Here is a 24,904-nt window from a genome sequence, read left to right as displayed (position 1 = left end):
TTGATCCTATTGATCCAATCTGATTAACCACCTTAGAGCTGAATGCTCAATTATTTTATGGCAAGATTCACACATTACTCAAATATTTTTCCTTTTATAGGAGGTGTTTTAGAGGATGGTGATCCATCCACACACACAAAAAAAAAAGGTGGGAAGGATGAAAGGAAAAAAAAAAGTTTTACTGAATCAGATTGTTTGATGCTGCTTCTAAATAAATTTGGAAAATATGTTTTGAATATTTTTTCCCCATGTAAGACTTTTGAATTGTATCCCCCAGCACAGTTAATATTCAAAAATTGCTTCTGCTTGGAGATGAGATGCAGATGATGGTTCACTGCTCAATGGCATTTCTGTTTGCTGTCTCCCATTTATTCATTTAGCACAAACCTTTATTTTTTTGTAAGCCATTGCACACAGGGAGGCAGAAGCAGCTGTTCCCATGGGAGGACAGGGAGCCAGCCAGCCCTTCTGCAGCTGGAGGGGTGGGAACTGGCTGCACTGGGGAGCAAATGATGGAAATCTGGGAAATCACAGCCCAGCAGGGGCTGAAATGCTCCTGGAATGAGTGCTCACAGAACAGCCTTGTCTGACTTCGTGTGAGCACTTCATCCAAAACAAAGAAACTGCTCCCAGACTTCTCCTCCCAAGGTAAATTTTTATGACAACGACGCTGTCCCTGAGTCTCTTACCAGATGTGCATAAAAGATCAGCAGAATCTAGTCATGATGAGAACCTGACCTGCCTTTGCCTTGCTTCTGAAGTGGCTGATTGGAATAAAACCTTGCTGGGTGAGACAGCTGAGCAGTTGTCTAACTTGATGAAAGAAGAAAAATAACAAAACACTCAAGTGTTTGGAGAGTGCTCTAGGCAATTGGAAAGTTTTGGAGCTCAGAAGAGGGATTGCTGTTTTGTGACACTTGTTTGAGGTGCTGTGGTACTGCAGGGATGATAGACCAGGGTGCTTTGAAAGAAAAATGTCTGTAAAACATTAGTGTTTGCTCCAGAGGTTTTTGCTGGTGTTTGTTTTTTTCCTGGCATGGTTGCCCTGCAGAAGAACATGATAAAAATACATTCTTTTTACCCAACTTTATATTTTCTTTTACTTTTATTTTATCAGCTCTTTCCTTTTTTTTTACCCAACTTTTACTTTATCTGCTCATCCGAAATAGGAATATTTGTAAACATAACTAAAATTGGAAGGTTTTCAGGCATTATCTTGTTATTTTTGGCAAGGCACTGGCACAGGGTGCCCAGAGAAGCTGTGGCTGCCCCTGGATCCCTGGAAGTGTCCAAGGCTGGGCTGGACTTGGAGCACCATGGGCTAGTGGAAGGTGTCCCTGTCATGGCAGGGGTGGCACTGGATGTTCTGCTGGGTCTCTTCCAACTCAAACCATTCTGTGATTCTCTGATTCTTGAGTTATATACAAGCACTGCTGATTTAAGGTCTGCATTACTCAAAACAGTGATTTTTTTATAGTCAGACATAGGAGAGTGAAATTATGATTTAAAAATTAAAAAAAAGGGTGAAAAACTGAGATGTTGGGAAAAGGACCTGTGAGCTTTTGACTTGTTGCTGCTTATTGTTCATTTTGAGATTACTGAAGGAGAGAGGTGTGGAAATCACTTGGGCACATTTTGGAAAAGGCTCAAGGTGGGGTGAAAAGCCAGAGCAGCCAATGGCACCTTGGGCAGCCTCTTCTCCCTCTGGTGCCTTCCTGAGCTGCACCTCTGCCCTGCAGGAGATGGGGACACTGAGGCTGCTCAGCAAACAGGCTGCAGAACACTGGCAAAAAAACCACTTTTGAGTGATACTGGTCTGGAAATGGTGAAACCACTGGTGATGAGATCTTCACAAAAATGTAGTGTAACATCCACAGCCAGAGTGTGAAACTGGGGCAAGAGGGGAGAGATAATGCCATGCAAATCCATAAATGCTTGAAAGCAGAGTATTAGTAGCAAATTGTCTCAAGTCTAATATTCTCTACTTATTTGTTTATGAGCTGACAGGAATTAAATTTTTTACTTTCTCATCCTTACAAGTTTGTGCTGTGAGAAACACTGTGGCATTTATAATGTGGTATCTTATAATTCTGTGGCATGACTCTGGGATTTACTGGTTCATTTTTATTCACTTGATTTATGAAAACAATTGAAACTCTTTAATTTTAGTGCATATACTTGTTTAGTGCTAAGGACAGACTTAAGTGCTGTGCTGGGTACAGGTTTTCCTTGAAATTCTTCCTTGGAAAGAACTGGAACTTCCAGTCCTGTTTCTATTTAGCTGGTTCTTGTTATGAACAAGTGGCAGTTAAAAGAAAGAGAAAAAAAAGTAAAAAAAACCAAAAAAGAAAAAAAAAAACCCCAAAACAACAACAACAAAAAACCAAACAAAAAACCAAACCAACCAACCAAAAAAAAAAAAAAAAACCAAAAAACAAACAGAAAAAAAACCCAGAAAAAATTAGGATCTTATTCCTTTTAGCCTGTGCAATCAATGGGACTGTCCTGGACTGATTTTTGTAGCTCTATTAAAGAGACATTTTTCTTAAGTGATACAATCTTAATTCTTTTTATAGTTGAGTAAAAATATTTTAAACATTTATGTTAACTTTGCTGTTAATGTGTGACAGGAAATTGCCTGTGAAATACATTTTTAAAAAGCATTAGGGCTGGTAAAAGTTTTACCTTGTAGATTCCACAAGCATCCCTAGATTTATTTTAAATCACTTATGCTTTTAAATACAGATTCCTACACATGGATGTAAAATCAAACTATTCAAAGATGGAATAAACAGAAGTGCTTTTCCTTGTGAAGGAGCACTATAGATAAAACTTTAAAAAAAATCTGTATTTTGATAAAGGAGCTTTAAAATTCTGGTGATTTTTTAGATGTTAGACTAAAATTACACATCATGGCCTTTCCTATGCAGAGACTGCAGAAAGACAATTAAAATGATTTTTTCCACACTCTGGCATGGCACATGAGGAATGTTTTTTGTCACTCATTCAGCTGCCCTAACACATCTCTGCTTTCAGCATGGGGAGACCTGGATGGATTTTGGGCCATCTCTGAACATATCTATGGACATGAACAACCCAGTTTCTAGGCAATTCTTACACAGGTTTTTCAGGTGGGACTGAATATGGTTTTTAGCCAGGAAATAATCTTGGCATGGCAAAAAATGGTTCTGTAGAAATTTTCTTCCAGCCTTCCAAGAGGATAACACACTGACACAGGAGTTATCAGCTGCTGCATCCAGGCAGCAGAGGCAAAAGTCCTGTTGAGTCTTTGCCTTTCAGAGGCAGAGTGCTGTTAAAAAGCAGCCAAACCCCCTGAAGGAAGGATGCTTTGCTAAGATCTGATGCTGGGAAGGGCTGCCAGGCTGAGCTGGGGGTGTCCCTGTTTGCTGTCTTTAGCAGTGTCCAGGAGCAGGTGCCTGTGGCTTGGTGAACTTGCAGGGATCACTCTCTCCTTGAACCACTGATTGGCAAGAGCCAAGACTTCCTCAGCCTCAGATTTGGGCAAAAAATGAGGTAGAACATCAAATTGGTGAAGGTTTCACAAAGGGGGTGTGCAGGGAGGAAGGTTGGCTCTCTCCAGTCACTCTCCTCCCTCAGTTTTTTGTTCCAATTTCCCTGCCTGGTTTTGAGGCAGTGATTGATTCTCAGCTAATTCTTGTCAGCACTTTTAGTGCTGTTTGTACAGGGTGTAAGAAATGTGGATTATTGGCACTTACCTCCTGCATCAGGGATGAAACTTGACTAAATGAGAGCCTGGTGCTGTGTGTTTTGGCTTGTTTAAAACTTTTGAAGTGACATTGCCAGGGGGAAGCCGTGGTTTAGGTGCAGCTGCTATGGAATGAGATTTACTCCCCGGTTTCACTGTCAATAAAGGTGTGTCAGCTCAATGGTATTCTGATATTTTCACTGTTTTAACCAAAATTCCAGATGATGGAATGGAGAAATGCCTTCAACACCCAGCTTGAGCTGGGGCTGGAAGCCTGCTGGGAGACAGAATGAGGAGTCAACATAACCTTGGCAAAGTGCAAATGATAATGTGAAAATATAGAATCTGATTCAGTGCAGACAATTAGAAAGCTCTGCCTTTGGCCAAGTGTAATTAACTGCATAAATACACATCAGTGACCTGCCATCACAGAGGGGACAAGGAATTGTAGAATGCCTGATAGATGAGCACGGTGAGAGTGTTGTGATTTACTGAACAGGCCTGCACTAAATCAGCTGTGGATCAGAGATAATCCATCCTGAAAAATATTCCTCCCATGCTTTTCAGCCCTGGTGGGACTGTACTGGTCAAGTAAGGTCAAAGATTCAGGGACTATCCTGAGCTGGAAGGGACACACAAGGATCATCCAGACACCCCAACAACCCCATCCTGACCCAGGGAGTGCTGTCCAAACTCTCCTGGAGCTCTGGCAGCCTCAGGGCTGTGCCATTCCCTGGGGAGCCTGGGCAGTGCCAGCACCCTCTGGGGGAAGAACCCTCCCTGATCTCCAACATAAATCCCCCTGACCCAGCTCCAGCTGCTCCCTGGGTCCTGTCATTGTCACAGGAGCAGAGATCAGTGTCTGTCCCTCCAGGATTTGATATAATGCCCAGTTTAAGCCCTGCATTGAGCAAAGATTTGAGTTACAGGGTGTCTAGATAAGAGTGATAGCTAAGAGTAGAAACCTTGAAAACAGGACTTTCTGTGAAAGATGGGACAAAATGGAGCAGTTATTCTAAGGAAAGGTGAGTGAAGTGGAAAGTAGCAGTTCTCAAATAAATGAGGAGGCAAGGGGACAATTTGTTTTCTGTGGCAGGAGTGGGTAGGAAGAGAAATAATGGAGTTAATTCCAACTGGGAAGCTTGCAGATTGATATTGGAAGAAGCTCTCTGGCAGTAAGACTGGGGAGGCATTGGAATAGATTTCCCAAGGAAGTCATGCAGTGGATGGTATTCATATAATCACAGAGCCATTAAAGTTGGGAAAGACCTCTAAGAATATCAAGTCCAACCATCAGCAGGTTCACCACTAAGCTGTGTCCCCAAGTGCCACATCCACACGTGTTTTGAACACTCCCAGCCATGGCAACTCCACCACTGCCCTGCACAGTCTGTTGCAATGCTGGCCAACCCTTTCTGTGAGAAAGCTTCTCCTGATACCTGATCTCAACCTCCCCTGCTGCAGCTTGGGGTCATTTCAAGGTCTGTAAAACCAGAGTTCTGCCATGCCAGGGCCAGGAGGGACAGAGAGGTGGAGCTGGTTCTGTTTTGGAGTGAGATAACCCAAATATTTTCACACCTTTTCCATGCATATGGTGCCAGAATGATTGTTTTTTCTTTTTGTTTTGCTAAATTTCATTCTTTGCCTTTCTGACCATCAGTGAACAGTGGCAATCACATCTCAGCATCTCTTTGGAACAACAACAGCTTTATGTAAAGCCTTGGTTTTTCCTTTCTATGCCAACTTTTGATTTAGCATTGAAGTTTGTCTCCCATTTTATCCCTAAAAGCAGCAAGTGTCCTCTGTGCTACTTTGTGGTCAGCTTTAGTTTGATTAATTTCATTAGCATAAATAGTGGATTTTATGCATACTGTGCCATCTGTTTCCTTTCCACTTTATTCACATATCAAATTCCAGAACTGTTCTTGAGGTCTCAGGTCTTTCCTCTGTCCTTTTATTTATGATGTCTTTTTATTTATTATCCTTCAGCTGAATTTGAAGGCTGAAGTATTTCACTTCCAAGATCTCTATCAAAGGCCCAAGAGAAAGTAAAGAAACTGATGGAGACCTTTGATTAGCAGAGGTACTCTGTAAGATCTTGAGTCCAGGGATCTTAGCTGTTACATTTTAATTACATTTATTATTGAGTTATATTATTCTGGGCTTTGGGAAAGGTTATGATTACAGTCTGAGCAATTTCCTGAAAAGAAAAAAAAAAAGATGTGAACAAACACAAGGCATAATATTAAGATTTTTTTCATAGTGCAAGCAGGAAAGGTTATGCTGCTTTTTTTGACCTTTCTCCCATTTCAGTTCTCAAGACACTTTTTGTCAAGAAGAAAAAGATTTTCAGATTGTGCTATTCTAAAAAAAAAGCTGTAAGATTTTTATTAAGTCGTGGGATTGAGATCAAGGCCTGGGTCAAGAATAAACAACCACACTGAATTCACTCAGAGACTGATAATCAGAAATAATGAGAAATGCAACTTTACCTAAATGTTGTGGGAGTCTTGGTGGTGTTTTGCATTTTTCTGGGCAATTTTTCTGCTCTCTGTGAAAGGATGATTCTTTCCTGCGTGTTAAACAGAAGGAAGGAATGTGCTCCTCTGGAGGGTGTGTATGTGTAGGTTTTCCTTTCCATTATTTTTAGAGACTGCATAGCTTCAGGTCAGCACTGAGACTTCTCATTCTCCTAACAAATCATTCCTTCCCACTTAGTCTGAAAGAGCCTAAATATTCTTGGTGAGGAAGTTCTGGCTTCCCCCTGAGCTGGTGCTCAACTTTTGAGACTAATAAGCAACCTAACACCTTCTTAAAAATCAGGGAATTCATCAGCTGGAGGTAAATCAGCACCTGCTCTTCTTGTGGCAGCAGGGTTTTAAATGGGGACTTTATCTGTGGGTGCAAGCTGTGCCCCAAGTCAGGGCAAAGCTGGGATTCATTACCCAGGCAGGAGCATCATGTGCCTGATGAATAATGGCACCTCTTTGTGCTCCAGTCCCTTCCCAGCCTCTGCTGGAGCTGCAAAGTTTATCAGGGATGTTGGGACAGCAGGGGGACCACAGCCTTCAGAGCCTCTGTGGCTAAAGAGGAAATATTTGGGATTTACTGAAGTTAACAGATCTGAAAGCCTTTGCTTGTGCATTACATTAAATCATTTTTTCATTTCTAACAGATTGTATTTAAGAGAGCATAAATACTTAATGACTTGAATTCATTTGCTGGCCAAAATGATTTAACAGATGTAAGTGGGTTTCTATGGTAATTGTCTGAGGTTGTCTCACTTAATATCCTTTCTGTGAGTCCTGTTTCATTGGTGAATAAAAGTGAATATTTAAGCCTCATGAGCATATTACTTCCACCTGCATTTGCCTGGGTGGGAAAACATCAGGTTATTTAGATCTCAAGTTTGCTTGGTGGTGACACATATGGGGAATGTTGAAGGTGTCCTCTGTGTGAATTGTGTTTGTAAAACAACATCTGTCACTTAAAGGCAAATCCTGCCTCATTTAGAGGAAAGGTTTGTTGTTTGCCCCTTGTTTTTATGGTATATTATGGTTTTTTTTTTACCATGTAATTTAATTTTGTCTCACGTACTCAATAGTCAACATTGTTTTAAAAAGGTATCTAGAACATTTTCTATGAAATCTGAATTCCCAAAAAAGCCTTTGGGGAAGAATAAACATAACAATGGTTATTCCAGTATTGACCAGCTTCTAATTCTTCTGGAAATCTGAATATTTTAATTGAAGCAGTTTCTGCTTGTCCAATACTGCAGGAGATTTTGGGTGCTGACCTGGGTTAATTTATTTGCTTAAGAATGGAACCTTTCCTCCTGATTTTATTTTAAGTAATTTGTATTCACAGTCATGGGTGCAAATTTTTCAAATTATTAAAATCAACAATAACAACAAATCTTGAAAACACAGAGGAATATTGGAAAAGAGAAAGTGACACCCAAGAAATGTAAATATTTCTAATTAATATTGTGTGGCACAGTGATCTGTTTGTGTGCCTGAAAACAAACATTTCCTGCTATTTAATGTGAGTAATCCCATCTTAATTTCATATAACTAGATCCAAAAAAGACACTTGTTCTTTTTAGACTCATCCTTCTTAATTGCTGATATTTTCAAGATGTATGTTAAGATAGTTGTTAGGCTTTAGAGAGTTTCTTGTCAGCTAAAAGCAATTCCTTCACAAATTAATAACTTTAATAATTTTGTGGATGTGATTTTGGGCACTGCCCCTCTGTTGCAGACCTGTGTGACTCTGCTGGGATGAGTGCAGAGATTGTTCATCCAAGTTTCTCTTGAAGTTGTGGATTAACTTTGAACAATACAGCATAAATCAATATATTTTTGTTTTCTGGAGATGGTGTTTTCCTGTTTCAGAAACAATCTGACCAACCAGATTTAATAAAATTTACTTAGCAGGTTGTATCAAAAATGCAGATTCTTGGCTTGCACAGATTTGAGGAATCTCATAATTCAGTTTCAGAGTGCTGATGATTTTATTTATGTGAAATGAATGTACTGAGCAATCTCTTCCTTGTATCATGTAAAACTGATGAAACTTTTTAAAAGGGTTTTCCACAGGATGTGTTTCTTCTTTTTTTCTTGCAGTGCACTATTAAAAACAATCCATAAAAACCTCAAACACCCCAACAATCTTTGTCAGGCATGTGCTGTTCCCCACTCCCACACCTTCCTCTAAATCCTCTTCTCACCTTTCCAACAGTTTGTCAGCACAGCAAATCACATTTATTTGGCCTAAGATTTATTGCAAAACCAGTTCACTTAACAAAGGCTTTCAAAACTTATAAATTGGCCTTTGAAATACTAAATGGTTTGCTTAATAAATAGTAATAGATAAGTGTAATTTGTAAGACTGACATTTTTTTTTCCATTTGTAGGAAACTCCTTTCAGTTAGCACTCTGTCATCAAAACTTGTGTCTACAGGAAAGGTTTGGCTGTTTATTTTTTAATGAGAAAACTTGATGCATAAAGAGGAGAAAGTAAATAATTGGAACAAGAGAGCAAAACCAGCTTGCAGTACAATCCTGATGGAATTTTTAAATGGAGTGTTTCAATAAATAGAAATAGAGTCTGAATGTGCTGTCTTGCATTAAAGTAAGAAAGTTCATTTGCTCCTTCTGCCATTGTTTTATTTTAAATGTCAAGAGTCCCAAAGAGAATTGCCTTGAAGAGGTCCAATACTTACATATTGATTGGAAAAAGTGCAAGATCATAATTTCTGATTGCTAAATCCTAAACAGCATCTAAACACTGAGGTGATGCAAGCAACCTTTGCAGAAGGGCTCTTAGTTCTGTAATATCATCTATATGAAATCATTTGAGCAGCTTGGTTTTGGTTTTAAATTCACAGTTACTGGCCATGGTGGGCTTTGCACAGGTTTAACTCCATCAGTTGGTGAAGAAGATAATTTATTTGAGCCTAGTGGAAATCTGGTGTGGCTGTGGCTGCTGGTGGAGCAGGACCAGCAGCTGCAAGTCATCGACGACTGTTCATGATGGGCCAGTGCTGCTGCCTAAAAAAGATCCTTATTGTGGCTGCAGATCAGAAGAAAAGCTGTTCTTGTGGGAGAGGAGGTGCAGTGGCAGCTCTGGCAGGGAATCTTTCCAGTACAGTTTTGTAACAATCAAATAAATAACCTTATTTTATATCTCTCTTATCCTGGTGGCACCTCCAAAACTTCATACAATTGCATTAAAGAAAGTATTGGGTTCAATTACTCATCATTCTGTCATCTGTGGATAGTCCCCATAAATAACAAATTATAGAATTTGATATATAAATCTTAGGAAGGTTTTGTTCAGTGATGTAGAATTATCTTCTAAAGTGATTTAACAGCAAACTGCCTTCTGTTAACTCACTCCAGAACATACCTGGCTTAATCTTTTACTCTACAGAAATGTAATTCTCTTTAAAACTATATGGGAATATTTTCTGTAAGGATTCAGAACTGTGTTCTTTATTACAAAACAAAACCAAAAGAAAACAAGCACAAAAAAAAAAAGAAAGGAAGAAGGAAAATCAGGTATTTTCTTCCTTCCTTGATAATTATATTAATATAATTTACAGCAAACAGCAAAAAAGAGAATTTATCTAGAAACAGTGCAGGAGATGCATTCATATTTAAATGAAACTTTAATCAATTGACACGGTTAATAAAAAGAGGTTCATTATATCTAAGATAAAAGAACACAAACAATACCCAACCCAAGTATAAACACACTCCTTGAAGCAGCAGTAGGAGCAGTACTTAGCTTAATGTGCAAGCTTTCAAGTGGCAGACTGGAAGAATTTTTATATTTAGTTTGACTAAATGCTTGTTCTTTTAATCCTTTTTTTTTTTTTTCTGCTTTGACTGTGGTACTTAACAAACCCCTCGTAGATACCAATCTTAATTTTACTATTCCCAGTCTCTGGAGTCTCCTAGGTTATAGCATGGATGGCATTTTTACCAGCTGTTACATTCCCTGTGGTAACTGCCTAAAACTTCTCATATTGTACATTCAGCTGGATTTATTTGCAAATTTTTGGACTTTTTATGAGTCAATCCTTGCGGGGCTTTTTTTTTCTTCTTAGAGATGTACAGATTTCTACTGACTTTATGCATTGCTCTGAAGGCAGAGAAATTAAACTCCATCCCCAAAGACTTACTGTTGGGTGGTTTTCAACATTTCTAAGTAGCATTTGTGGAGAACAACCATTCTTTGCTTGAGCAGTATTTTGTGGGAAAGGAAATTTGTGTTACAGGGCTTTGTGTACTCTTAGCAGTTGTGTTGGAGAATTTTGGCATATTTTTAAAGGCTTTCCTTTTAATAATTAAAGAAAGCAGTTTAGATGTGCTTGTTAAGAAGCTGACTGAAAAGATCTGTTCTTTCCCTTTTAATTTTTAGCAGTAATAGCCTACTGAGATAATTGTTTTTAAAATGCAGTATGGAATTATATGCTGTTAAGGATGACATCTCTGTTAAATAGCTTATTCTTACAAATTCAGCCTGAAGTCCATATATTTAGTGTTAATTAATGCATTTGGGTTTTAGTAAAAAGCTTATTTTGTGTCTCTTTGCTTTAGTCAGAATGAGCTGAAAACCAATTTAATGTCACTTTGTGTTTCAGACACACCAACTTCTCTTTGGCACCTGCTGTTCGATTCTGCCAATTGCCACTTAGTGCTGGGAATATATATCAGATGCTTTTCTTTTACATTTCTAAGACTTTTCTTGCCTGTCACTGCCAGTTGAGGTTAGAGCCCTTCAAATTTTGTGATTTTGTTGTTTCCCTCCCTGCAGGGTTAAGCTTAATCCAGAGTTCCTGGTATTGTGCTGCTATTCAGAAAATCCATGCTGATGGTGGCAATGGCAAGAGACAGTGGGTTAGGAAAGAGTATTTAATTTGCAGCAGGAGGAAAAAACAGCCTGAACTTTGCCATGGGGGAGAAAAACACAACCCCAAATCCAGAGATCAGGTAGGCATACAAATGCCTGGTGCTGGGGTGATCAGGAAGAAACGTTTAGGTGCCATATGCAGTGGCATAATTATGTCTATTACTCATGGTTCTGTTGAAACAAACAAAAGGAAAAAAAAAAGAAAAGTTGATGTCTCCTCGACCAGATCTGTCTGTGGAGTGTGTGGGACAGAAGTGGCTGTTAGTTCTGTGTGGGATGATGTTGCTGCTCCCTGTTCTTCTGACAAAATATCTAGAACAGCAGGAGGAGGACAGAGACGGATCAGTTCCTGGAGAAGCCTGGGAGAAAGCCAATGCTTACTTCAAGTTTGACCAAAGGAGGTTTCTGGAAATGTTCTCTTTTGCCATGTCTGGAATTCTGTCTCTGAACAACAGGCTGTTTGAATTAGCATCTGTTCTGCCTTGGCAGGTCCCTAGTGATGAAATTCCAAAATAAATGTGCATCCAAAGGAGTGTGGCCAGCAGGTCGAGGGAGGTGATTCTCCCCCTTTGCTCTGCTCCTGTGAGACCCCACTTGCAGTGCTGAGTACATTTTGGGTGCCCTCAGTGTATGAAGGATGTGGAACTGTTGGAACAAGTCCAGAAGAGGCCACCACGTTGAGAAGGGGACAACAGGACCTCCCCTGTGAGGACAGGCTGAGAGAGTTGGGGATGGAGCAGAGAAGATGGTGTGGAGACCTCACAGCACTTTCCAGTATCCAAGGGACTACAGGGAAGCCAGAGTGGGATTCTTCATCAGGAACTGTAGTGGTAGGACAAGAAGTAATGGGTTAGACTGAAAAAGGTGAAATTTAGGTTAGATATTGGGAAGAAATTCTTCGCTGTGGGATCCTGGCACAGGGTGTCCTGAGAAGCCGTGGCTGCCCCTGGATCCCTGGAAGCGTCCCAGGCCAGGTTGGACAGGGCTTGGAGCCACCTGGGCTAATGGGAAGTGTCCTTGTCCATAGCAGGGGGTTGTGAGCAGATGGTCTTTAAAGTCCCTTCCACCCCAAACCACTCCATGATTCTGTGACTCTGTGTTTGTGTGCCAGTTTAGCACCATAACCTTGTAATTCATGAAATGTGCTGTACTGGAAAGTGATGTGAGACACCCCCAGTCTAAGTGGATGAGGTGGCTGATCTCCAATGGCAGTTACACCCTGTGCATGACCATCAAAAGACAGCTTTGAGTCTCATTTTAGCTGTATAGTAATGACTTGAAAGCTCACTCCAGTGTTATTTAAAAAAAAAAAAGAAAAACAAACCAAAAAGATCCTAAGGAACCTTTCCACAGACTCCATCAAATCTCTCACACAAGTTTTTTGTAATAACACAACTCTGTTCTTTTTCTGGTGGTGTTTTTTTTAGGATAGGTTTTTTTTTCTTGTATTGCTGTGCAAAAGGTACACAATAGAGAGAAACGTAGATGAAATAGAGGCTTTGCTTTCTAACTGTAGATGAAATACTGCAGGGCTTGGGGTCAAGCTGACCTTGTTTAATGTCTTGTCATTGGTCTGGACAGTGGGGTGAACTGCAACCTCAAGGAATTTCCAGACGACAGCAATTTGGGAGGAAGGTTGATATGCTGAAGAAGTGGGGCTGGCATGAGGAGTATCTCAGCAAGTGGGGAAATGGGCTGGCAGAACCAAGGGAAGCTCAGCAAAAGCCAGAGCAGAGTCCTGCAGGGGGATGGAGTCACCTGGTGCTGTGGTATGGGCTGGGTAGAGGCTGACTGAGCACTGCCCTGCAGGGAGAATGTCAGAGTCCTGCTGGAAAATTCAGAACATGGATGTCAACATGGAGCTGTTTTGGTGGGTTTAACATAGGCATAATAGAGAGTGAAGGGAAGCAAGAGTTCCCCTCTAAGCAGTTGTTCTAAGATCACATCTGCAGTATTGAGTCCTTTTTGGGGGTCATGTCTTGTATTTGTGGGGTTCCCAGATGAAGGAAGGAATGATGAATCTGACTCTATGTTCTTAGAAGGCTAATTTATTATTTTATGATAATATATTATATTAAAGAATACTGTACTAAACTATACTAAAGAATGCAGAAAGGATACAGAGAGAAGGCTAGAAAAATACTAAAGAAACTTTCCAGAGTTCTGACACAGCTTGACCCTGATTGTTCATTAAGTCAAAACAATTCACATGAAACCAATGGAACAATCACCTGTTGGATAAACAATCTCCAAATACATTCCACATGAGCACAACACAGGAGAAGCAAATGAGATAATATTGTTTTCCTTTTTCTCTGAGGCTTCTCAGCTTCCCAGCAGAAGAATCCTGGGCAAAGGGATTTTTCAGAAATATGACGGTGACACTTGTGAATAATCCAGACATCGCAGTACTGGAACAAATCCTTATCCTACTTTGAAGTTGGCCCTGCTTAGCTGAGGAGCTGGGCTGGATGTCCAGAGGTCCCTTCCAGCCTAAATGGAGTTATGATGAGGTGTGTAACAGCTATGAGGATGGTGAAGGCTCTAGGGGGCCATATGAGGAGTGGCTGAGGTCAGTGGCTTGTTCAGCTGGAGAAGAGTCAGGGTCTGCAGCTCCTCCCAAGGGGCAGCTCTGATCTCTGCTCCTGTGACAGTGACAGGACCCAGGGGAGTGGCTGGAGCTGTCCCAGGGAAGGTTTAGGCTGGGTTTCAGGAAAAGGTTCTTCCCCCAGAGGGTGCTGGCACTGCCCAGGCTCCCCAGGGAATGGGCACGGCCCCGAGGCTGCCAGATCTCCAGGAGAGTTTGGACACTGCTCCAGGCACAGGGTGGGATTGTTGGGGTGTTGTTGCAGAGCCAGGAGCTGGACTGGAAAATCCTTGTGTGTCCCTTCCAGCTCAGGATATTCTGTGATTCTGTGCTAATTTGAGAATTTTAAGTTGGCGATGGAGATTTTATACAGTGTGTGAAATGTGCAAAATAAACAACCTAAATAAAGCACCCTTGAGGGAATACTCTCTTCTGCCTTCCTGAGTGGGAATTCATAGGTGCTCTGGATTTGCAGTCTCACCAGAATGCTCTTTGCTGTTCATAACATAAGCCTGAGTGCAATGGAATGCCATGATGAAGAAGTTAATTTCATTATTATTTTTATTATTCAGAATAGACCCCCCAGAAAATTAAGTAGTATCAGTTCTGGGGGAGTTTTGAGTTAATCTGTGTATGTATAGAGTGGAAGACTGCTTGCTTCTGTTTTCTGCTGTTCTTTATGGGCAAGGTTTTCATTAAAAAAGATATATTAGTTGTTACAGAGAAACCAGAGCACTAACTCACCACATATGTCTGAAATAGTTTACTTCCTTCACTTATAGTACTTTACAATAAGTGAAACAGAAACTCCTGGGAATCGTTTGCCTTTGGTATTTAGTGATGTATGAGATTGTTTTCAGTGCTGTTTAGGGCAGATCACAAACAATAACATTACCCTGAGGAAGCAACTCCTGGTGGAGTAACTCCTCTCTCCAGCCTGGGGAGATCAGCTGCCTGTGAGATATTGTTCTACCAGCCTTTGTAGTTACCTGCTATCTTATTTTGGTACCCAGTTCAGGATTATTTAAATCCTTTTGTGTTATTTGTCCTCGCACAATGTCTGAGTCATTGGAGAAAAAGCCTAAAGAAAGATAATATTAATGTTTCTATTTCTATTCCAGATGTGGTATCTAGTAAGGCAGGAAATAAAACTTGCAGGTGTTTTATTCCCTCAGTGTAATTCTAGACTGGTTTGAGTTGGAAGGGATACTGAAATTATCCAGTTCCAGCCCCTGCCAGGGCCAGGGACACCTTCCACGATCCCAGGTTGCTCCAAGCTCCCTCTAACCTGTCCCTGGACACTTCAAGGGACAGCGAGTCCACAGCCCCAGAATTGGTTATGAAAAGGTGTAGAACCTCACTAAAGCAATTGCTATCTCACTTTTTCTTTTTCCTTCATTTTTTTCCCCCTAGCCAGTACAACTTGCTGCCTGCTCTGTGGTTGATTTCCTTTGATAACTACATCTTAAATACAGCTGCTTTTAAGATCGCTAGCATATTTTTAAACCAACAAGTGGCAAGAAAATAGTGCATTAAACATCAGCTGAGCATTTCCCCTTGTCAGGCATGTGCTGTTTACAGTGCCAAGGCTCGTGCTCTCCTGTAGATCCAATAAAACAGCACAAGTACAATGGATCCAGGGATTGCACAGGAGTTTTTCTGTTACTCTAGTGTGGTGTGCCCTCATGTGGTTAAATGCAATATCTTCCTTGGATCAGTCTGAGACCCTCTGGATTTATTCTCTCTTCTGCTAAAGAACCAGCAGAAATAAAGGCTGCTGGTGGAATGGGAGGCAGTGTGATTCCAAGTAGGTTTTTGGCTTTTTTTTTGGTTTACAGCTCTCAAGTGATTTGGTACTTTTGAGATGAGTATAAATACACTTTTATTGATTCTAATTTAACTACAGATGTGTATGGTTTTCTGGTCTTTTTTTTTGTTTTGTTTTTGAGATTTTGAGGATGCACTTAGTAATATTTAGGCCAAGGTGGCTTCATTTCTGATTGATTAATGCTGCTAACTGAGTATGGAAATGGAAACTTGCTTGTTGATTTTCTCCCACATAATACATAATACCAGCAGTCTTTTATTTTTGATACCTTTTGAGACTGAATTTTGCGATATTAATACATAGCTATTGATTACATATCTCACATATTCCATGTGATGTGTTTGTAAGCTTGACTTCTAGTGCTGTATTTTGGAAAGAATTTGAGTTATTAGAGTTATGAGGTATTGCTTTGTACTTTGATTTGTACTTTTTATTTTATCCATTCACATAGATTGTGGGCAGCTTTTTTGGGGGGCTTCCTATCCTGACAAGAAACTGGAGATGATGATGGCTTTTCTTCTACACCCAAAAGTAGTGCAACAGAGTTTTTCCCAAAATTAAAAGTTGGTAAAACTGCAGAAAAACACGCACTTATGGCATCAGTGACATTTACTGTTTTAATTAACAAGGAAAATAACAGATGTCAGCGAGGGCTTGCAGTAGTAATAACTTATTAACTATGAGAAATTAACTAAAGTTACTGAATGCAAAAAATTACTTCATCCTCAATTACTGCTCAGGGGTTGCCAAGATCATTTAACACAGCACTGGAAGTTGACATTTCTGGCTGCTTTGAGGTCACATTATTTAATGTGTATTTACTGATTATCAGGTAGATTCCAGCTTTCTGATATTTTTTAGCTGGGGTAAGATAAACTTCATGTTTTACTCTTTCAAGGAATGTTTTGTGCATTGTGGTCTGTTAAATCACTGCTGAGTTGCACAGAGATGATCATTTGGAGCCAAATAACTTTGCCTTTGGTGGTTTCAGCATTTTAAGTTCCCACATGGATACGTGATGTTGTCTCACTTGGACAATGAGAAACAGAAGGAAGATAGTGACAGGATCACAAGCAGGAAGGATTTGCCAAATGTTGCTCCAATTAAAATTCAATCTCTGCTATATAAAACCCAGAAGGATCCTTGATTTAGAGCTTTGGAAGACTTGAAGGTTTGGAGGTGCCAAGTCCATTTAGGCACCCAGCTCTGGGAGTGTAATCCATAAACAGAAGTTGCATGATTAGTTCTCTTCAACACATGGAGAAGAGAAGAGAGAAGCTTAGGAGTGAGATTTAGAAGATGTTGTGGGAGAGATGTGAAAGGGAGCTTTTTGAAATCCCATCCCTTTCCAGAATTTACCTGCTGGACTCTGAGCCTGCAAAGGAGAGCTTACATCACATGGTGATTAATAGAGCACAAGTTTGCTTGGACTTAGCTTGAAATCTTTCTTCAGGGTTCAAAAATGGTCCATTCTTCTCTGTGGGCTTCATTCTTCAAGCCCAAGCATGCTGGTGTTGCAGCCCACCTTCTTGTAAAATATCCCAGGTGTAAAGGTGGTCACCCCTGGAGGAAGAAGACCTGGTTCACTTCTCTGCTGAGCCTGAGGAACTTCAAACCCACATTTCTTACCCCCAAGACAATGCTGTGCTCCCCAGTTCGTGGCCTGGCCCCTAAGGTGGTCATCCTGACAAAATTAGGCCATTGTGTGGGGAGGAATTCTTGTTCCTCTTTTCATCTTAGTGGGATCATGAACCACTCTTATGCATAATGAAGAAAGAGATGAGAGAAAATGCATGTTTAACACAAGCCATCGATATGAATTTTTGAAATGGTGCAGCCTAATGTGTTTTGGTGTAACATAAAAAAATGAAATGATGGGAATCTGTGGATTGTGTGCTGTCTTTGGCTGTTGGACTTGACTGGGATCAAGCCCTTTTGTGCAATTAGAAAACTCACAGTGAATTACACATCGAGAGGAACATCTTAAAATTTGACTTTCATTATTTTCTTGCATTTGAAGGCATAGAACAGATTTTTTAGGAGTCAGATTAAGCCAATGGTTTTGCTGAAGAATGTGTAGTTGCTCCAGTTAAACACTGCTGCAGCTTTTCTCTCTTGGCAAAAGCTGGGATTGCCAAAATCCTAACAAGATACTGGAAACACGTGTTCAGGAATGGGTTATTTAGTTCTTAAAAGTGAGGTTTTGCAATCCTGCCAGCACAGAGAGGGGACAGTAATGGATGTTGCTGCTTGTGCTGCCAGTCCCAAGAGATGGTGAACTCCTGAAGTTACCAGGTGACCATAGGATGGTGTGAGGAACCTCAAGGTAATGAACAGGAGCAAGTGAATCCTTGGGAAACCTGAGGATTAAAAGTCTTCTGTCGTTCATGGGTGGAATATGAACATAATCTCTTTTTCCTGTCTACCAGGTAATTCCTGGAATTCATATTAGGCTTCTAAATAGCATCACAGTCCTTTAGTGCCAATTAACAGGGGAAATTTGTCACAAAAGGAGAATTTAATAATCTTTGCGTCTAATTTATTACAAATTAGAGGCAAATTGTATTATGGGAGACATTTTATTAGCTTAATTTAAATTGATTCTTGTTTCACTTATGGGAGAGTCAGTGAAAACATGCTGCAGGTTTTTGTGGCTTCATTTTTCATGAAGATTTGTAGGAGGAACATAACCATGATTCTTCATTTAATTGTGTTTTTCTAGTCTTCTTTTTCTTAACAATATGTTTTGTAAAAACATATTTCAGGCTTGTATGTCTGTTGTAGACATTTTTGATAGTTTTTCATGAAGATTTGTAGGAGGAAGGTAAGTGTGGGGTGGTTTATTTATTTTTTATTCTTTTTGATAGCATAACAAGCAGTCAGAAATTCCACTGAGAATTAATACTTGCTGAAGAACATTAAAAGTGCCTTATGTAATATTCAATCACATTGGCCAGGATGTAAACCTCTTGCAGTGGTGGGAACACTGATAAGAAAAATAAAAATTAGCAGCAATGGTGTTGCTATCTCCAAATTACATCCTAAAGGTGCATCATGTGGGCAGAATATAAATATGCAGAATTAGTTCAGGAATCAGTGTTTGGCAGCAGAAATGTGAATCAGCGCTGCTTGCTGTCCCCAAGCTACACTGAGGATTAAAATATAAAATATCCTGGCTCTAATCAGTGCTGCCTCAGTTATCTGGGTGCTTCCCAGCCAAAAGGGAGGTGTGGCACTGGCATTTTGTAGCACCCCAGCCAATAATTTCTGCATTAGGGAGAGGAGCCTGCTTGTTTCTGAATGCCTCTAACCCCCAGGTGTTTGCAAACACTGAGGGGAGCTGGAAGGAGTACAAAAAGCTGGGTTAAACCACTGGAATTCAGCGTGGATGGGCAAAGTTCTCTTCATCAATGAGAATCTAAATATCCACACAGAATAGAAAGAGAATTTCAGTTCTATGAATTAGGTAGACAGCTGGTGCTAATCGTGTGGAGATAATTACAAGAGTTAATTATGTAAGCTGTTATGATTTATGGGGTAAGGACAGTGGCAAATTACTCAAGTTGATAGGGAAAATTGAAGAACAGTTATTATCAAAAAATGGAGTTATGTTACAGACTGAATCGTGCTCAGCAGAACATCTGTGTTCACACATATTGGTGTAATAGAGAAAAAATACCCTTCTTTTTGTGTGGCACTAGAAAATTAGCACAAATATGGGGAAAAAACCCAGCAAGTTATCTTCTCCTCTGCAGAAATGTGGAAAAAATCCAATTTAGCTGCTTTTCTGTTTTGTATGTGAATTAAAAGTAGTTGTTGAAAGCATTTTCTCCTGTATTTTGCTCAGTAACACCTTGCAGTTGGAGTGGGATCAGCTAATGAGCTGCTGCTGAAAGCCACATCATAACTAAAGTCTTTAGTGTGCAGAGCCAGGAATTTGTATGGCAAAATCCCATCCCTGTTTGCTGTGCTGCTGGATGGTCCAAGGGAAGGTCACAAACAGTGCTCAGGTCTGTTCTCCCCCTCATGTGGAGCAGGGAATCAGATCTTCCCATGTAACCCCCAACACAATCTGCTTCTCTCTCCAAGTGTTTGGAAAGGTCTCTGCTGCCAAAGGAAACTAAAAAAACCCAAGACCAAAAACCAGCCATGAGAGAGTTTGGAAAAAGATATTTTGTGTTGTAATGATTTTTTTTTTCCTTTGATGGAACAAACTTCTTTTGGAAGCAGCAGGATTTTGAGTGCTTGGGGGTGACCCTTGTACAGCCAGTGAGGCAATGAGAGGGTGCACTGGAGTGGAAGGGCAGCTGATACCCAGAAAAAAAAAAAAGGCACTGAAATGTCAGGGCTGTCTTTGCTCAGGTCATTGAGTGTTTCCAGCACCTTGGTGATCTATGAGGGCATGGGAAGAGAGGAGTAACTCATAGCTGTTCACATCCAAAAAATGCCACTAGGAAGAACAAAGAATACTTAACTTGAAAATACAAAGGGCATAGAGGAGAATAGTAAATTTTTAATTTTTTTTTTTTTTTTGTAAATAATTAGTCATCCTTCAGAGAAACTCTTTTACATCGATTGCAACTGAACCACCAGAGCCAAGTATTTGTCTGAATGGTTTTCATGATTTTTGCAGAGCTGTATTTGATTTCCCTGCTTTGGTTTATTAAAAACAAGGAAGTGTATAAATGCTGTCCACCCTCAGAAAAACTCCCAACAGCCTCTGTCATTGATATTTAAATGTGTAGAATCACAGAATCAAAATTATTTGTGCTGGAAGAGACCTTTAAAGATCACCTGGTCCAGTCCCTGCGCCATATGCCACCAGTGTCCTCAAGCCTTTCTCCAAAGGGTTGCTCTCAATCCTTTCATCACCCAGTCTGTGCTGAAAACACAATACCAAGGCATCTGTCCTGTGTGAGGGACCAGAAAGAAACCGCAGGGATTAGCAGGAAAATTAAAAAGAAAAAAAAGAAAAAAGAAAGGCCTATCAATATTTGCCTGAAGAGTGTCAAAATGTGCTTGTCTTTAACGTGGTTGTGGGAAGTCTTGGGTAACTCATGCAATTTGGGCAGATACAGAGCAAAGAGAAGGCAAATGGGGAGAATTACAACTCTGAAACTTGTGGCCCACCTCTTTCAGAAATCTATAGGGAAGGCAGTTGAGTTCAGAGAGGCAGGAATGTTCTTGTGAGTTGGAGCTGCTGACTGGGGATTGATTTGATGAGTGTGTGATCCAGCTCTGTCCCCTTTCCCTTCTGGCATTCCCTGCCCACACCTGACCTCTGCCATAGGGAAATCCTTGTTAATAGAATTTTCTGCTTTTAGCAAAGGCATCCTCACCTTTCTTTTGTGCTGCTGGAGCTGGGTAAGGAGGCCTTAATTCAGGATGGGGCTGAACTATTAATTAGTGAAGTTCTGTTTTTTCAGCAGAGATCTGTGCTAGGACTGTGTGAAACTTCTTTAATAAAATAGGAGAGCAAGGTTCCCTAGTGTGATCACAAAGCCAGGATCATTACAAGGCTGCCAAATGAGCTTATGGTAATTATCAAGTGATATATTTGATAATTGTACAGAATTTTGGGTGACTTCTGCATTAATTAGTAACAGAAGCTGATAGAGACGTTCTTTCCTTTGTACCACTTTAGGTGGGATAAGGTATTTAAAATAAACCAGTTAGCTTTAAAGCCCTGCTGAAAAACCGAGCTATTTTATAAGATAAAATTTTATTATTATTTTTGCTTCATTTTTTAATGCAATTTACATAAATTCATTGGTTATTGGATTTTTAAAAATAGGAAGGAAGTTGGATGCCATGGATTTTTCTGTCACTGGTATCAGAAGCCTTTCTTCCCCTTTGCCCTGTCCCAGTACAGCTGAGTTTGTGGAACAGGAATTCTAATTTTGGAAGAGACTGCTTTTTTAGCCTCTGAATTTTTAATTTAATGTAATTTAAAGAAGCTGACACAAGGTAGGTAAAACGGCAATATTCCAGTTTTTATGAGTGGTTTTTCTCCTATGGGAGCTCTGTATTACCCAGAGCCCAACCTGTTGGTGCAGAGGCTGGGATCCAGAATTCCTTTTCCAGGGGAATATCCTAGCCCCACATGGAGATTTCTCTCCTTGTTTCATCTGGATGCTGTTGATCAGAGGGTAGTGAGATGTTGCCTTTTTTGGATTTCATGCCAAAATTTTAAAGCCTTTGCTTCAAGATTCCAAATCACTGAGTCAAAGAAAGTCTCTTGCGCCGTTTGTGATCCTGTGCTCTCTTGCTGGCACTCTTCCATGGTTATATTTGAGTCCCACCTTTTGACGTGATGGAAACTTATTTTTTTAATGTTTGAAACAAAACAAATAAGAAAAAAAAGAGCAGCAAAACATTTATGAAGTGGGCTAAACCAGCATACACCAGTATTTCCTTTTGAAAAAGAAGATTGACTTTGGGGCTGCTCTTTTCTACACGTGGATTACCAGAAGTGGTAGAAGAAGTCTCCATCTTCTGTGGTAATTTGGATTTTCCTATGGACTGTGTTAGTTCTGGACTCAGCAGCTCAGAGCATTAGCAAAGGTTTTCTACCAGTGCTGGATCCTCTTCATCTCTAGGACCTGCAAAAGTTCATCTGCTCTTCTGTAAGAACACAGAAGTTCTTAACTGAGAAGATTTTGAGCACTTGTAGACAATTAAAGTGATTTTTCTCTATTTCTGCATATTAAGCAGCATAACAAAAAGCACTTCTTTTATTTCAAAAACGCCCTAAAGAAAATAATAAGAGATAGTTTATTTCAATTTTTAATTATTTCTACATTGGGAAGTTCTGATAAACTTTTCTTATTGTTTCATGGTGGGTTAGAATTATTTGCATTTCTCTAGGTGTCCATAACTAGATGCCAATGACAATGATCAACTGTGAAGGTATCTTCAGGAAATTTCATGAGGAATATTTGCAAGGGAAAGCTAATAAAGAAAGTATTATTTCCAGATATAAACAGTGGGAAAAAAACCCCAGATGATGGATGAATATTACATTTCAGTAGCCAAGCAGACTCCTTCCTGAAAGAAGGCTCTGGAATATATTTTTCTCTCCCAATACATCCATGTATATGGTATTTTCAAGCCCTGATTATATATATAGATATAGGTACATATATTTATTCTTCCACAGTCTGTAGTTTTAAGATGTGATTTGGAAAAAAAAACAAAAAACTGGCTGAAAGGAAAAAAATGTAGCACAAAGAGCATGGTAAAAAGGTTTTTTGGTCGAAACTGTACCACAGACCTTGTCACTCTTCTGGTAACAGGGAAGAGATGACAGTGATTTTTCATACTTGTTTTAGAATCTTTTGGTTTTTAGGGAAATGTCTTTATAACAAAGGCATTTATTTTCTTGCAGCAAATTTGTGGCTTAGAACACTGATACAACACTACAAGTGTCCTGGTTTATGTCCTGGTTAGGGAGAACTGCATCCCAGCTTATTCTTTTGTGCATTTAACACCTGATGGTGCCCAATTCAATATTCCAGTTTTACAGAGCAGCAGCCTGGAATCATTCAGGATTCCCTCTTTGCCCAGCACTCAGCTGTGGGTTGTATACACTGGGCTGTGATTTTAAGCTTTTTAATCAGTTTATTGGCAGCTCAATAAAGAATTCCTTCAGGAGATTCTGCAAACATGGAAGCAGTTTTCTTCTGTTTAAATACTGGTAGGATCATTTCACTGCCTGCTGTGGTTTTATGACAAAATATTGGGAATACAGTGAAGCAGCACTAAGGCAAAAAGTTTTAACCTGTATAATCTTTGCAGGGGGAGCTCTTTGTACCTTTCATATCTGCAAAATGGCCACAATGTTTTTGTCACCACTTGCCTGTCGCTGCCAGTACATTATCTCAGGGGACAATTGCTTTTTGAGTGGTTTCTTACCCTTGTGTGTTCAGATTCCATTTTATCAGTGTCTTCAATTTTTAAAAATGAAAACAGGTAACAAAAACGATGCTTTGACACCACAGCCCTGCTGTGCCTGGTTCTTATCTTTTTCTTTTTGCTGCTTGGCTGTGATTTGCTTAGCCCAGACTGAGGAGAGGTTAAAAGGAAAACCCTCTTTTGTGGGAAGTGCCGCTGGATTTTATACTTCCAATTCTATCTATTCAAAACATGTGGCCACTACATCCCTTCCAGGGCACAGAAAATAGTGTGAGGATTGAATTAGGTGTTCCTATAAATAGGGAATTGTTCAAACTGACAAAAACTTGTTTTTCCTGCCCAAAGGTAACGACACTGGTGAACACGAGCAATAAAGGACCATCTGGCAAGAAGAAAGGGCGCTCGAAGAAGGCTCATGTTCTGGCTGCCTCTGTGGAGCAGGCCACTCAGAACTTCTTGGAAAAAGGAGACCAAATTGCTAAAGAGAGCCAGGATCTCAAGGAGGAGTTGGTTGCTGCTGTAGATGATGTTCGAAAACAAGGTATGTGGGAAAATGTCGATTCTTTTTATTCATTTCTGCCCAGGTTGGGATTAAATGTGTGAGATGGTATTTCTTGTTTGGACTCACATCTTTATTAGTTCTTATCTATGTTACAGTCTCACAAACTCTGAGTTCTACAGCACTGCACTAACAAGGAAAAAATAGAGCCCCATCTCTTTCTCTACAAGGTCTTTTAAGAATAAACTGTCCAATTAAAAAATGACACCTGAATTATTTTTACTTTTAACCCCATAACCAACCACCCACGCTTCACAATGTGAAATTTTTTATCCAATTACACAAAACCACCCAAATCCATAGAGAAGAAGGTGAAGAAGAAGGTGAAGAAGAAGGACCAGCCACTCCCTACCACCTTCATCTTGCTGTATATACATTGCTATATTCTAAAACCTTAAGCTCTTAAGTTTTCCACCATGTTTTCCACACACTTCTATTCAAACTCCACGCCCATAATCCCAGTTGTATCATTCAATTTTGGAAGCATCTCCATGCCCTTAGGTCAAATACAGTGTTCTCTTGCAGGTCAGTGTCTGTCAGCACAAAAAGTCTGAAATTCTCAGCAACCACGGTCCCAACAGGAAAAAATGCTTGATGGGAGGAGCTTTTCCCAGTGCCAAAGCTTACTGCTCCATTTCAGCCTGCTTTTATTCTGCTGTGAAAAAATGATGTGATTTTTTTCACTTGGCTGAATCTGAGCAGTGGTTTAAAGCCTGTGGGTGCAAATGTTGCGCTAGGATTATGGTACATATGTTTCTGAACAATCTAACAATTATCAACCAGATAAAAGAGCAATATAGAAATACTTGTGGTTTCAAATCTATAAAAATAGTATCAAAGCATAAAAATACAAATATAATAACAACATTA

At 40.0% G+C, this 24,904-nt stretch overlaps 1 protein-coding gene across 2 annotated transcripts in view; it reads left to right on the top strand.

Annotated features, from left to right (window-relative positions):
- Positions 1-24,904, top strand: part of CTNNA2 (catenin alpha 2) — a 468,362-nt gene that overhangs the window by 73,111 nt on the left and 370,347 nt on the right. For both annotated transcript variants that reach the window (XM_050974177.1, XM_050974178.1), the window contains exon 3: positions 23,821-24,016. In XM_050974177.1, coding sequence (XP_050830134.1) covers positions 23,821-24,016 — 196 coding nt within the window. The remainder of the gene's footprint in view (positions 1-23,820; positions 24,017-24,904) is intronic.

This window comes from Serinus canaria, chromosome 4 (genome assembly GCF_022539315.1).
Source record: "Serinus canaria isolate serCan28SL12 chromosome 4, serCan2020, whole genome shotgun sequence".
NCBI classification, from domain to species: Eukaryota; Metazoa; Chordata; class Aves; order Passeriformes; family Fringillidae; genus Serinus; species Serinus canaria.
This window is presented reverse-complemented; position numbering and strand designations above follow the sequence as displayed.